The 15,096-nt window shown below is 39.0% G+C and overlaps 1 protein-coding gene across 1 annotated transcript; it reads left to right on the forward strand.

The window, feature by feature from the left end:
• The first annotated feature begins 4,386 nt into the window (after positions 1 to 4,386).
• elovl1a (ELOVL fatty acid elongase 1a) lies at positions 4,387 to 14,079 on the forward strand. The gene is made up of 8 exons (XM_052087474.1): positions 4,387 to 4,722; positions 7,232 to 7,313; positions 8,666 to 8,856; positions 8,942 to 9,022; positions 10,751 to 10,807; positions 10,919 to 11,024; positions 11,104 to 11,243; positions 12,042 to 14,079. Exons 2-8 carry the CDS (start codon positions 7,253 to 7,255, stop codon positions 12,366 to 12,368), a joined length of 963 nt encoding a protein of 320 aa, XP_051943434.1. The 5' UTR covers positions 4,387 to 4,722; positions 7,232 to 7,252; the 3' UTR covers positions 12,369 to 14,079.
• The last annotated feature ends 1,017 nt before the right edge of the window (positions 14,080 to 15,096 follow it).

The raw sequence follows: 15,096 nt of genomic DNA on the forward strand, positions 1-15,096 counted from the left end.
CTCTTCCACGTCAGGATCACTATAATCATGGGTCACCCCAATTGGATGTGCAATCATTTTCTGAACAGAGAGGGGGAGGAAAAAGAATCACTCTTAACACACCCCACACCACCAGATAATCGCTTGGATAGTCTCTTGGAGAGATCCAAATATAAGGACTTTGCTGACTTTCATTGTAAGGGTGGGGGAAATTCCCCAATTTATATGTGTTTTGCTAGGGTTCCATTTCACATCCTCATTCTGAATTCTGTGATGCGATCCTAACTTCATATTGACCTCAGCATTTTAGAACATACTGTAGGTGTTGAACATGTCCAAGATTTACAACGATCGGCACAGATAGGTTTCAGTGCCGATTGGGGAGGCAAAAAAAAACATCACTCTTCACATCCAACACCACATGATAATCCCTCAGAATAATATTTTAGAGGCATACGATAATCTGTCTTTTGTTGATTTTGATTGTAATGGGAAAAATGCTCAAATTCAGCCTGAAAACTCTTTATTTCATCACATTGTCAAACTTCATGTCCTCATCGCAAGCAAGGTCGTCATGACATATTCCACCAAATACCATAAGAGGGAATGTGCTTTAGTTCCAAATGATGAACCATACTGACAGACTTCATATGTTCCCCCAAACATAAAGTTTGAAACCCTCAAAAGCAAACACTCAATGTTGTTTTCGGTCTACCCCAACAAGGATTCCAATGATGTCAGTGTCAGTCCGATGGAAACTTATGAGCTCAATGTGGCGCCATGTTTGGCATTTCTTCTTTCACAAAGAGGGCCATGAATTCAAGTATGTTTTAACAAGATCCATTCATGAGTTTTTGCAAGTCAAGCAGCCAGAACGATGCCATGATTGGTTAATTGAGGACGAGTGGTAAGCCTTGAGAATTCTTTGTTAATTCTGTTAAGCTGAAAACTACGGCTGACAAGCAATCTGATGCTGTTTTGTCGCGTTTTACTTTCTTGACACGTGTCACAGGACCACGAGGAACATGGCTTGTTAAATTAACAAAGTGGCGGAAAATCCGCTGACTGTGCTTTGCCCCAGTAGCCCACTCATGATGGTTGTAGCCACTTGAAAAGTTGGGGAAAAAATGTTATGCAGACATGCAGTTTCATCTATGGACACAAAATTGGTTTTACGTACTGTATCTATCGTAACAGGACCCATGAAACCGTTTCAATGACCCTTGCCAATAATTGAACCGAAAGTCAGCTATTTTGGTTTGAAGCAGCCATGGAAAATTGGGAGAAAAAAGAAAAAACACCCGATACCACTTCCACTTTTGCACATGAAATTGGTTGGTTGTTAGTATCGATTGTGACAGCATGCACTTAAAAGTTTCAAAGGCCCATGAGAGAAATTGGTCGGAAAGTCTGCCATTTTGTTTTGAAGCAGCCATTTTGCACTCAGACACAGCCCAGGTAAAGTTAGAAGAAAATTTGCCCACCAACACCAGTTTCATCTTTTAACATGATATTTGGACCTGAAATTGAAAACTAGCACATTTTAACATCTTTTTGCTTCATCCACATTTGAAAGCCAAATTTAATCAGAGGTGTCATCAGAGTTCTGCCATCTGCAGGTTTGGAATCCACCGCTCCTCTCTCCGTTCCCCTTGGGGAGTGACTTTTACTTTGGTGTGCTCCCCCGAAATCGAAACTGGACTCATTAACATCAGATGCAGCTGAGTTTCACTGAATATGCAAGAACCCAGAAATATAAACAACACCCAAGAAAAAATAAAATACAATTCTATCCTGACACCCAACTGTGTCTGCAATGAATTAAATGGTAGGTAATTAAATCATTAAATCTTAATGAATATGACCTCTCAACGGGGTGAATGATCACCGTTTGGTTATATTATTAAAAGTCCATTAAGATACATAGGACCTTCGATGGAATATTGTAGACAGTGTGACTCACACTTTTTGTTTCTTGTTTTTCTTACAGGAGGTACAGCTGAGTGCGAAAGTTGCTTCTTTTTCTTCTTCTAACATGTTAGTAATAAAATCGGTGTTACTTTTAACCTGATAACCTGGCAATCCATTTCTTAATAGCTGCATCTCATCAGTATGGGTGGTTCTGATGGAAATCTTGAACCAATATGCGATGTTAAATCCTCAAGCCAGTGCGTTGGGTATGAATTACTCAGCATTGGCTCGCCACCTTTTTGGAAAGAGTGCTGGGTTAGTTAGTTCACTCAATTTGGGTTACCTTTGACCTCAGTAATATAATTCACGTTCCCGTTATCTTGCTAGTCAAAGTGTCGCATTTAAGAAATGATTGTAAACAAAAACATTTTTAAAAAGTTAAAAGTCCAACACTGTGTGTGTCATATTTTGTGATTTCACAATTTACATTAAAGCCATTGTAAAATGCAACTTTTTGATTTAAAAAATGCAACTTATACTTATGGTTGGAGATGGACCTAATAATGAAACACACTTTGTAATATTTTGAAGTTGTTTTCCCCTTTGGGACTTTTTAAGATAATCAAATACACCCCGGGTTAAAATGACCCAAGAACATTATTGCTGTACCCAAGAAACAAAGGTAACAGGAGAGTTAAATAAACACGAATGCAATCTGTTGACCCAACCCAAGCACATGAACAGACACCAAAAGAATTGTGTCATGCTTAAAAAAAGGACGCTGAATTCAGTGGAAATTCATGATGTTTTTTAAGTGAGCCGAAAGCCGTTTTTGTTGTTGTTTTTTTTGTGGTTGTATAACATGCTCCAGTTCAATTAGCAATATGATGACTTGCACTTTTGTGCAGTGTTGGCTCATTTTGGCTCAAGGCCTGCATGTGTGCTTGTGTCAAAGAATATAAATAGTGACACGCCTCCCACTCTTGCACTGTGCTCGCGTGCTCAGATTCCATTCGTGTCTGGTGCCTTTTTTTTGGGGAGGGGGGAGGCCACAGCTTCTAACGTACAGGGCGGGTGAGGATGAGGGTGGAGTAAGGGGGCATCTCGTCTCGGGGAACTGGTTAGACCACAGCGGCGCGTGGTGGAGGGGCGGGGGGAGCTCGTTACCGGATTGGACGATGGAGGCACGAGAATGACAACAACGACCTCCTGTTCACTTGCTTTGCTGCTACTGCCATCAACACCGATTTGTGTGTACTGTACCATACATATTTACCACATTGTGTATCATGTGTGTGTCTCGGTCCATGACTGAGATCTGCAAGGCATCACCTTTGCCCTACATGTGACTGGAGGGGGGGTGCACAGCTTTACATTAAGCAACAATCGTTATATAACATGTCACCTGAAATGTGCTCAAATTCTTTGTTTCTCTCGGATTCAAAGCCCTACTTTAAAACCCTATTCTTTTTTTTTTTTTGAAATGTTAAAACAGACTTCACTGCCTAATTTGAATTTCATCCCCTTGACACACTAACCTCAACCTGGAACCCTAATTCCACACCCTAACACTATCTTTAAACTATATTTTCATATTTTGTACTTGAAATCATAGGCCTGTCTTGGAACCCTAACCCCAGTTTGAACCCTAACCTAACCAAAATTTGAAACCAAAAAACATGCTTCAAACCAATATTTCAAACCCTAACCTTGTCTAAAAACCATACATGGAAAACCTAACCCTCGTTGAAAACAGTAAACCTGGTTTGAAATCATAATTTGAAAATCTAACCCTGTGTTCTAATCCTAAACTCTAACTCAGTTTTGAGACCCTAATTTGAGACCCTAATCCGGGTTTGTAACGATAATTTTGAAACTCCAATCCGGTCTAAGAAACCCAATTAGAAATCTTAAACTTAGTTTAAAACTAATTAGAAATCCTAACCCTAATTTGAAACCCTATACCTGTCTTGAAACCCTAAATAGATACCTAACCCTATTTTGAAACTTTAAACCTGGCTGAATACCTAACCCAGTGTAAAAAGCCTGATTAAAAAATAATCCTAGTTTGAAACCCTAACCCACTCTTGATACTACAAACTATCCTTGAAACCATAATTTGAAATCATTACCCAATCTAAAAACCTCATTGGAAAACCCTGCCCTAGTTTGAAACCCATATCCCTGTCTTAAAAACCTTTGGTACCTTAAATCATGCTTTAAAGTTTAAAGCATCATTTGAAACTCCAAAACTGTCTGAAAAGTTTCCTATCCCTAATTTGAAATACTAAACCAGTCTTGAAATCCTAATTTGGCACTTCAACCTTGAAGGCTACATTTACAGGCAAAATGAACTAACTTGTGTCTAACAATAGGCCTTTTCTTAGCTTTAGCGGGCCTTGGCCTCTTTAAACCCCGAAAGCCCTTCCCACTGGCTCATTGATGAGGTCGGCCAATCACAAGCAAGCTGAGCGTGGACGGGTAGGCGGAGCTTCCCATTGAAACAGGGTGTGGTTCTAAAACTTGCCTGCACTCCACTACTTTCAGAAGGGCTTTAAATGGAGTAGAGTGAATGACCTCCGGTCCTAATCCTGACCTGACGCTCACTCCGGCGTAACTGGAGTCCCCCCCCAGCTCAACCCTAAGCCCACTTCAACTGTCTCTTTGGAAAATTTTGCGCCCGAGACCCGGCGGGACGTGGAGCTGAAGCCGGGAAGCGTCACTGTGGTTTGGCTGGCTTCCACCTGCTCCTCCTCACTGACCGGTTTTGGAGTTTGATTGCCTGAGCGCCCGCCCTGGCTGTTACGGGAGCAAGAGCTGAGGACTCAGCAGGTGAGTCAAGACCTGGATGTGATTCAACTTGCAACACCCTTGCACACACTTCTTCACCTGAATGTTTTTTCAATAACTTTAACTCAAGTGAAGGCAAATTGGGGAAGATGTTTTGTTAAGCATTGACAAGGCACATGTTTTAAGTTGTGTTTGGTGGAGTAAGAACTTTATGTCAGTGGTGCCCAAAGTTGTCTATTCTGGTAGTCATACATTTTCAAATGTATGACTACATCAGAGGGTTGGGGATACATTTAAAATGGTCTCAACTCAAAACAACTTTATTTGTATTTGTAACTTTACAATCATCGCTGCTTACTAAATGTTCCACATGGAGTATAAATCATAGATACAAAAGCAAAGACAATGAAATTTATCAATGGCATAAAAACATTGAACACCATAAAATACTAAAAACAATGCAGGGATTCACGCTGAGTCAAAAGTCAAAGAATAAAAAGTGTTTTATGATCAATTCTGTGAAAGTTGTCACTTTTTATTTACACTTGAAAAGTAGTAAAAAGTTGAATGAAAGGTTGTGAAATGTTTTGAATTTGGAGAAAGGAATTTTACAATACATTTAAGCTTTGTTTTAGTTAAATGTTTAAAGGTGTTAGGCGTTTTATATTCACTGATTTAAAATATATACTGTATTTTCATTTTGGAAAAAAATATCATTTTTCCATTTTAAAAACATTATATTGTACTCCAAACTACACATTTTTGTGAAAATATCACATTTTTTGTCTTACATTTTTAAAAATGATTGAATAATTGTCAACTATTTAAAAATTCAGCCTGATGTTTTCATCTTTGATACATTGAACTGCTCTTCGTAAATGCTGATCTGAACCTTGTCCTCCTTCCATTTTGCTGTATGCAGCCCTCAGGGGAAAAAGTCTCGCTGATTGATATTATGGCAAACTATGACGGCCTCTAAGTAGCTTTGGGTTTCCGGTCCAACCGGAAGAAAATAAGTAGCCTTAATATTTGGTTCTTTTTCAAAATATACGTCGGGTACGAGGATGTCTGCAACAATCTCCAAACTTGCCCCTGATGTTTATTTGGCAATCGCACGCCCTGATAAACCACTCCGCTCCATGTGGGCCAAGAGCTTCGCCTCACCCGTCTGACTTGCTCTGTTAGTCAGTCGGGGAGAATTTCATTGTTCTCCACTGACAACGTATTTCAACATGAATGAATGGCTCGCTTCAAATGCAGCTTATATGATTTCATCGAGACTTTTCGTCGTTTTGTAACGGGGGTTCCCAAATCACCCAATTTCACTCAATTGGTCTGAAAATGAACATTTACATACTCCAAATAACATACCATTGTTAATTTGTCCATGCCAGGAAAAATTTACATGTAATTCATAAAAGCGAATAACAGCTTTTATGTTCAACTAAACACACCTGGATTTCATGCTAAATAAATTTGTGACTACATTTGAGGTGAGCGGATCGATACAAATATCAATAATACGGATACCGATGCTGATGCTGATCGCTATCAATGTCAAGATATGTGGTATTAAAAATAATACATTTACCCTAATAAAAAAATGAATACAATACATCTCTGATTGGATTGAATATAAAGACAATTTGGTGGTAAATATGAAAGGGATACTTGATACTTGCCATCGATATACTGTCACAGGTGAAGAAAAATTTACAGGTCATTACAGGTCATGCTTTTAAATTTAGAAATGTATCCAAACGATTCAGTGATTTCTCTTGAAAACAACTGCGCTCAGATAAAACCTGTACTTAAATAACAATTTAATCTGAATTGTACCGAAATAAATGCAGGGTCTGACATGAATCCTTTTTTGATGGTGGCCTGACATCACCCTGCCAGAACCAGCACTGGCCCTGATTCAAAATGATACTGAACAAAATTCATAATAATAAATGTAGGCCTTCCTATGTATGGAATATTGAAGCGTGTATACTAAGTGGCCAAAATGCACACGAGTATAAAGCACACAGCTATATGTGCGCAACGAGAATAAAAACTAAAAATATTGAACATTAGATATTAACAAAATCAAGAAAGTGTTGATTTCAACCGGGCCAGTGGGCCACTGGTAATGTCGGAACCTGAAATATTCAAAATTTGTTCTTAAAGACTAAATGCAAATAAATGCAACTTAAAAGTGAAACACAAACAAACTGTCTTCTTCTGCGTACCACTAGAATGAGCCCCCGTAGCAATAATATAGTCTTCCAGAATTTTTTTACGAAAATGGCACCAGTTCCAAATCAGCCTGCAGATTCATATGTTGCCATTCAAACAACAGAAAAGTAGCTTCGCGTTCAATGAAACACGGCCAGATTTCACACGCAATTATTTCAGTGAACATAATTTTTGCTGACATTTTTGTTTAGTGGTGAGCCGATATGTTTTTTTCATGTAAAAGATGTGCCTTGGCACAAATAAAGGTTGTAAAACCTTTTGGAGAGCAGCATGAGGAGAGAGTGACTATGTGTTTAACGTCTTGTTTTAGGTAAAGAGGCGAGCAGTCACCATGCTGCGAGAAGCTCTATCCAATATTTTGGAATTCTACGATGACCTGCTGTCCAAATGCGGTGAGTTGACTTTACGCTCCATCTGAGATGACGCTTCCGGATGAACAAAGCCAACAAATGCGACTTCAACGCTCCCTCATTCTATTCACGCCTATGTACAGTGTCGAGTTTTGGGAGGAACCTGACAAAACCTGTCGGATTGATTTGAAGACACGCAGCAGAACCTCAAATTGACTTTTAAAGGGCAGAGGCAGGCCGAGGGGGGAGGCCTGAATAAAATGTGTGTGCTTTCTCTTGTCTTCGAGTTAAGAGGTGATATGCAACATTTTGAACCAACCGCATATTTGAAGGGAGGCTGGATGACTCCAAAGTCAATTCTAGCATTCTAGTAATACAGACAAGATGTGATAACTCTTTCAAAGTGCTGCTGTGTAGGAATGGGTTTACACTGGGTGTAAAAATGTTTTGGGTTTTTTTAACTACCAGTAGTTAAAAGTGTGTAGGGAGTTCAATTTTCAGAATTTTCTTCATTCATTTTTCACTTAGTGCAGGTGAGTCTGGATCCTATCTTCAACAATAAACAGTGGTTATTGTACTTTATGACAAAATGAGAGCCACAGTCACCATAGCACCTTTTGGGCAAGGCAGTTTTATTTATACTGAACATCTCATACACAAGCTAACTCAATATCCTTCACATAGTTATGAAACAAGATTTAAAGGCAACATAATTTAAGATCTTTCAAAGCAGAGTAGAAAATAAACCACAGATTATTGAAATTACTAAAAGAACACAGTGCAAGAACATGATTTTGAAAGAATTTATTTTAAAAATGCTTAGAAACCCCTTAATCATAAGAATACTAGGAGGGGGGGTTGTATAATTTTCTTGCGTATTGTAAAAATGTGATGAAATTTGATCTGCATGTCCTTGAATACCTCAAAATTATATGCTGTAGGTCAAGATAAATGTGCCAGCTAGCTTTCAATCCTTTTTTTTTGGATGGGGGCGCGGGGAATAAACACCAAAATATTGCATGAAAATCATCAATTGAAAAACAGAAGATTCCGCTGTACATCATTTCTAAAAATAGATGTGTAAAAGACATTTTTAACAAGCCAGAGCTAATTTTCCAGAGAGGGATGCAAAATAGACCTGCTTGATGCGGCCACATGAGAATTGCCTCAAAAAATGGTAGAACCGTACTTTTCTCATTCTCTTTGGTTGATTTTTAGTTCAACTACAAGTGGGAATGAAGAGCTTGAATCCTCTTTTTTTGAAAAATATTTACTAATCCTGTGAAGCGAGATGAGGTCAGGTCACCGATATTTCCAGGTGCACGGCAATTGGATCAGGTGGGGTTTTTTTTGTTTTTTTTTGCTCATGAAATTTGTCCATGCGTGGTTTCCAGATGCCCGGGTCAAAGATTACCCGTTGGTTCACTGTCCCGCCAAGATGACGACCCTCCTGGTGAGCTATGTCGTCTTCGCCATCTATTTGGGTCCTCGCCTGATGGCCAACCGCAAGCCCTTCCACCTCAACACGGTCATGGTGGTCTACAACTTCGGCATGGTCGCCTTCAACGCTTTCATCGTGTACGAGGTACGAGGAATGCACTACAAAATCTGGTTGAGTTGATTCGAATTTATTGTGGATGTGTCTTCCCCCCCCCACCCCCCCCCTCCAGTTCATGATGTCCGGATGGGGCACCACATTCACGTGGAGATGTGATTTAATTGATCCCTCCAGCAGTCCTCAAACACTTCGGGTAAAGTAGCATATCTTTATTTAAAGAAGGGAAATGTATGGTATTTATTCATCTTTATTTTTTTTACGTAAGTTGAATATGAGGGATTTATGAAAAATTTCACCTTGGGTCCAATTACTTCAAAGGCACAAACTGGTAAATTAAACATTTTTAGGGTCCATGCTTTTCATAGTTTGATTTTTCTCCCTCTCCAAGATAGTTTTCAAATTGATAGAAAACTGAGAAATATTTTTAAAATCAATAACGACAAAAACTTAACAGCAAGGGGAACTAAAAACATAGATGTCTAAAAAGAAATACACGATTGGTATTTGTATATTTTTGATTCTTGCTGAAAACATAAAAACGAAAAAATGATTTAATGTAGATTTTTCCTGAAAACCACAATATGCCCAGTTGTGTTGCCAGGCGAGTTAGAAAACAAATGTTGAAAACAAAATGTAAACACACTGTAGGATGATGCAAAAATTTCATCTCAACTGAAAACAAAAATCTCACTTTTTGTTGGGGGGTGGGGGCGGTTATACTAGTTATTTTATAAAACAAAAAAATGAGCTAAGTAGATGCTTTTCATTGTTCAAAAAAAAACCCCCCCACAAATGTTTTCCTGTAATTTGGGGACAACAAAATGTATGTTTAACAACATCAAAAATGTGCTGATGCAAAGTTTTTTAAAATTACATGCAAGTCTCGATTTGAAAGTCTACAACTAAGCAAAATCCTTTCTTACAACTGTGACACTGTTCAACGGCAATTCGTCAGTGAAATGCAGTTGAGCAGCTCTCCAAGGTAATTGTAAATGTCACAGCTGTGTTTGAACAGCTGCACTTTGAAAAGGGTTCAACTGCAGATGTGAAGCAGCAGCGTTGTATTGAATGCTCCTCAAATTCTGGACATGCGTACGTGCATCTTTGGGTGAAACCAGTAAATAGATTGTTGCAGCTCTGAGACAAAAAGACCTGTAGTGTGGTCTGTACGTACTGTAATGCCCTTCAATGCGGAAAGAAGGTTGCACGCCGTCGCTGATGTAATCTATCGTTTTTTAATAAACAAAAAGAGCAATAACACACACATTCATCGAAGTTGCTGTTGGCCACAACTCACGATCTTGCACTCCACACTCAGACTAACTGCTGGAGTCAATATTCCCCAACCTGAATCGTCTCCTCTCTGTGACGTCACCAAATACAAGAAAAGAATATTACAGTACACTTTATTAATTTTACAGCTGGAATAGACTCCAGCAGCCCCCGTGACCCTTGTGAGGATAAAGCGGTTCGGAAAATGAATGAATTACTTTTTTAATTCTTTAAAACTCCCAAACGAATACAGACACGTACATTCTTTTCTCAATTCGGCTCGAGAGGCGTTCAAAGACCGCCTCAGAAAAAACGGAAATTAATGATAGCTTCAATGGCACTAAGTAAAAAAGTGCACCAAACCAGAAAATCCAGCAAAGAAATCAAAAAATTAATACTACGGAGGTGTTTGTGAACACACCGCAAATATATCATTATTTTAGCATCAATATAGAAAATTATGGACCAGTCCAGTCTCCTACAAAATTGTCCACTCTGCAATTATGCAGATGTGAAAATATGAGCAAATAGGCAGCAAGACTAAGCAGCGGTGTTGTATGCAACGAGCGCACGTGGTTCATTAACTGCATGCACTTTACAGTATTCAACCCATGTCAGCATCAAACATTGTTCCCTTTCCTTCACTCAGATGGTGCGAGCGGGTTGGCTGTTTTTCTTTTCCAAGTTCATTGAACTCCTCGACACGGTGAGCATTTGTTTCCGTAAACGTTGTTTGTCGTATTTTTGTATGTTTTTTTTCTTTAATTATTATTTTTTGTTTTGCATAACTAATTCTCGTTCGATGATGTCGTTTCAGGTATTCTTCGTGTTGAGGAAGAAACAAAATCAAATCACCTTTCTCCATGTGTTCCATCACTCGGTCATGCCCTGGTCTTGGTGGTGGGGCATCATGCTGACTCCTGGTAAAGACCGACTCGTACTCGTCGGTCGGCATGAATGCAACTTCTCAAAAAATGACCGACATTTTCTCCCCCAACTCAGCTGGAGGGATGGGCTCTTTTCACGCCATGGTGAACGCCACGGTCCACGTCATCATGTACACGTACTACGGACTGGCAGCGGCAGGGCCACGCTTCCAGAGGTTCTTGTGGTGGAAGAAGTACATGACCGCCATCCAGCTGGTAGGTATTGCGGCACGCTTCTATGGTCAGTTCTTGAAAGAATTTACCCTGACTTTGGAATGGCACAATTTATATCAATAAGAAAATACACTAAATTGTGTGAATTAATTTTGAATTGTATATGTTTAAGACAAAATATTACAATAAATACTGATGATGATGATATATTTTTTTAAAAATCTTCTTTTCTAAATGTTTTGAATGTGTCGACTGTATTTAACAATTCAACATAAAAATGGTTTGAATTTATGTATGAGCTTGGCTGAATTAAAAGAACAATGATGAACGAAGAGAATTTCATTCAATTTTTTTTTATTTTAAATGCTATAAATAAAATAGTAAAAGTAAGTTATTTATTGAGCACAAACTTGGGCTAAATATATTATTTAAAATGTAAATTATACACAGATACACAATATGTTTAGGACTGCCTTTTCTAATAAAATAAAACGTGTGTGTATATATATATACAGTGATACAGATGTCTTGAGTATCAATTTGGGCTGAATTTGATATTTTAACCCTTTGATCCACCCTGTGACCTTATAATATGATAACTACAACTGTAGTAACCGCTGTCCCTGTAAGGGTTAATAAATAAAACCTGACATTATTTGGACTTGATATAGATTTTTGAATGAATCTGGTCTGGCTAGCAAAAGTCAAACTCATACAAGAGGATGAAATGCAATCAAATCAGCTAGATGAAGATTAAAACCCAAGTATGAATTTGGAGTAAATTCCATAATTTCAAACAGCAATCTGTAGAATTTGTATGTATTGCGTTGTTTCCGGCAGACACAGTTCATCGTGGTGTCGGTGCACATCAGCCAGTACTACTTCATGGAGAAGTGCGACTACCAGGTGCCCCTGTGGATCCACCTGATCTGGATGTACGGCGTGCTCTTCTTCGTGCTCTTCTCCAACTTCTGGCTGCAGGCCTACATCCGGGGCAAACGGCTCCCCGTCACCCAACTCCAGAGCGGGCACGAGCAGACCCGCTCAGCATCTCCGCTGGCCAACGGAACCCACGGCACCCACCAGCACAAGGGCAGCGCCGAGCAAAACAACCACCACAGCCACACCAATGGCAATGTGCACCTGGGCAAAGTAAAGGAGATCTAACTTTTTGGGACCCTGAACTTGTCATAATGACTCTGCTATACTAGTGCACCAATAGAATAACCAAGTCTATGGAAAGCCGTTGGAGCTTTTATTTCATATCCAGCTTACGTTCCACATACTTGTAAGTTTGTCAGCGTCATGAGTGAGACATTTCAGCACACTAGTAGAATGATAAGTAACATTTTTTTTCCAGGACTAGTGTCAGTTTTGGCCTTCCAGTGTGCAATTTAACTCTTCCTCGTAAACTACTGTACTGCACTAGTAGCACTACTAAGCCCAACTAGGCTAGCAGGCATGCCATGCTCTAGTAGCCTCCTGGACCGGACTAGTAGCACGAAAATACCCAATAGTAGTTTTGTCTCACTAGTAGCATGGCCTACTAGTGTGAAAAAATATTTTTTAAGCATTTTTTTCCCAAAATCCTTAATATGCAGTAGTATGCTCTTTGTCCTCACTAGTAAGGCACTAGCACACGAGTTGAATGATTCTCTTACAAGTAAGATGTTTTCCACTATGAGTGACACTTTTGACCTTCTAATACACAAAGAAACCTTCCCTCATAAAGAACTGCACTGTCCAACTTGTAAGCGTGTGTCATGCACGAGTAGCCTCTTCAACCCAATTATTGGCACCAAAATGCCCACTAGTTGTTTGCCTCACTACTAATACGAAGTTGTCCGACTGGTGTGCTGAAATGTTCTTATGGAAAGCTGTCTGAGCTACTACTTCCTAACTGCTTTACTAGTGAACATCCGTGTTGCAGTCTACTCGGTCCAACTTTTTTTTTTCTTTTAAACCCTGAATATGTCTACAACTATAGACTAACAAACCCTTGGGAAAGCCATTTCAGCATTTATTCAATAGCTTTGATATCAAGCTGTACTAGTACACTGTATACTTACTAGTAAGAGAATTCAGCGCACGAGCAGAATGGATGTCTTAAGGTCGTTCTTTTTTTTTTGTTTCCCCAACTACCGGACGACTACTCGCGAGGCATAATTGTACACTGCCTGACACCGGTGTGCTTCTGGTACTGCGAGCGAAGCATTAAATACAGTATTTACCAGTTGAATTTTTCATCAGTAGTACCAGTTCCTGTAATTATAAACTAGTGCACAGTTTTGCCTAATTTCGAACATGTAGTTTTCCGACTTGTGTGTGGAAATGTCATGCAGCAATTGACGGAAAAAAACTTTACTTATAAAAACGGTTCTACTCACTTGCCCTAGTTGTTCAAATAGTGCACTGAATTGTCTTTCTCGTGAAGAGAGAGTATACTAGTACATCGAGCAAGGATATGGAATAAATCCTGAAACGGCTTTGAGAACAAGTCTAGTTTACAGTGATTTACATTGTTGGGACTTGATGATATGAATGGCTATGTGTGTTTTTTTTAATGTTTGTGTTGTTGTCAGTGATCTTGTGTGTTTTTGTGGCGACACTGTGATGCGCGCATGCTTTTGTACGCATGAAGGTCGGTGCTCCATTTTCTCACGGACTGTGTTCCTTCATTGCTGTTATTGCACTCCGCTCGTACCACTTTAGTCCAACACCAACCTCATAACATAGTTTCCACTGAAGACTAGCACGTGTAAATAACGTGGGCGGAGGAAAAATTAAATTAAAAGGCTTTCATTTGTACATGTTACATTTATAGATTTGTTTTGTTGTCATTTATTTATCTTTTTTTGAAATAAACACGTTTTAGATATCGGGGTCAGTGTCATTTGGAAAGCAGTTGGTGCTTTGCACCTGGTACGGAATAAGCCACATTTTTAAAATTGTAGATTACGTTAGTATTGATGAATTCTGCATATCAGTGCATCACTCACTTTAGACCAGAACAGAAACCTGCTTAATTAACACTTGACATTTCTTTCTTGGCAAACTGATCTGTGAAGAATTTGATATTAAACCCCAATGAAGTGGACACAGCTGCAGAAACTAAACTGTGATTAAATCTTAATTTGATATGAAAAAAAATGATTGGACCTGAATTGTATGCGACAGTGATATTTTATGCATTTTTTTCCCCATCACAATTCACGGCAGTTCCCACTTCTTGTGAGAGCAGAATCCAGTGTGAGGGGAAAAAAATAAAAGTGTGTCCATAAAGGCCATAAACGCATAAATCCAGTACTCGGGTAGTAACCAAACACGGCTCATCCATTTTCTGGTTTGGTCATGTGACATTCACAAACTGAGCCCTTATGGTGCTGTCACATCAACCGCAAGTGGCAAAATGTCTGCCGAATGCCATGGAGAAAAGAGGGTGGTTTTTTACTTGACTTTCCCATTAAATTTGATGAATAAACTATATTCATCAAATTGGATTTTGCGCAAAGGAGCTTAGCCAGTTACCAATAGCAAAATGAACTATCACATATACGTGTAATAAAAAAAAGGTACTCAACATAGAGGATGAATATGATATTAAAGCAAGATGCTGATGCAAAAGGAACAGACCTCACTTTCCTACTGCCCATCTGTGAAAACATGGTTTAGAGCTCATCCATACTGCTCTGGAAGTGCCCGGAGATTATTATTCTATCAGTTTAAAACAAATCAGTCAACACAGGTGCTAAAAGCCTCGGTTTTCATAGATTTTTATTTTATATAGCTAAACCAAACAGGTCTGGAAAAAAATCTCTCGGAATGCTCAGTGGGGATACGAGGATTCGTTAAAATTAAAACAAATGGAAGCCAAAATAATAAAATAGTTTTATCA

This window comes from Hippocampus zosterae, chromosome 15 (genome assembly GCF_025434085.1).
Source record: "Hippocampus zosterae strain Florida chromosome 15, ASM2543408v3, whole genome shotgun sequence".
Taxonomy (NCBI): Eukaryota; Metazoa; Chordata; class Actinopteri; order Syngnathiformes; family Syngnathidae; genus Hippocampus; species Hippocampus zosterae.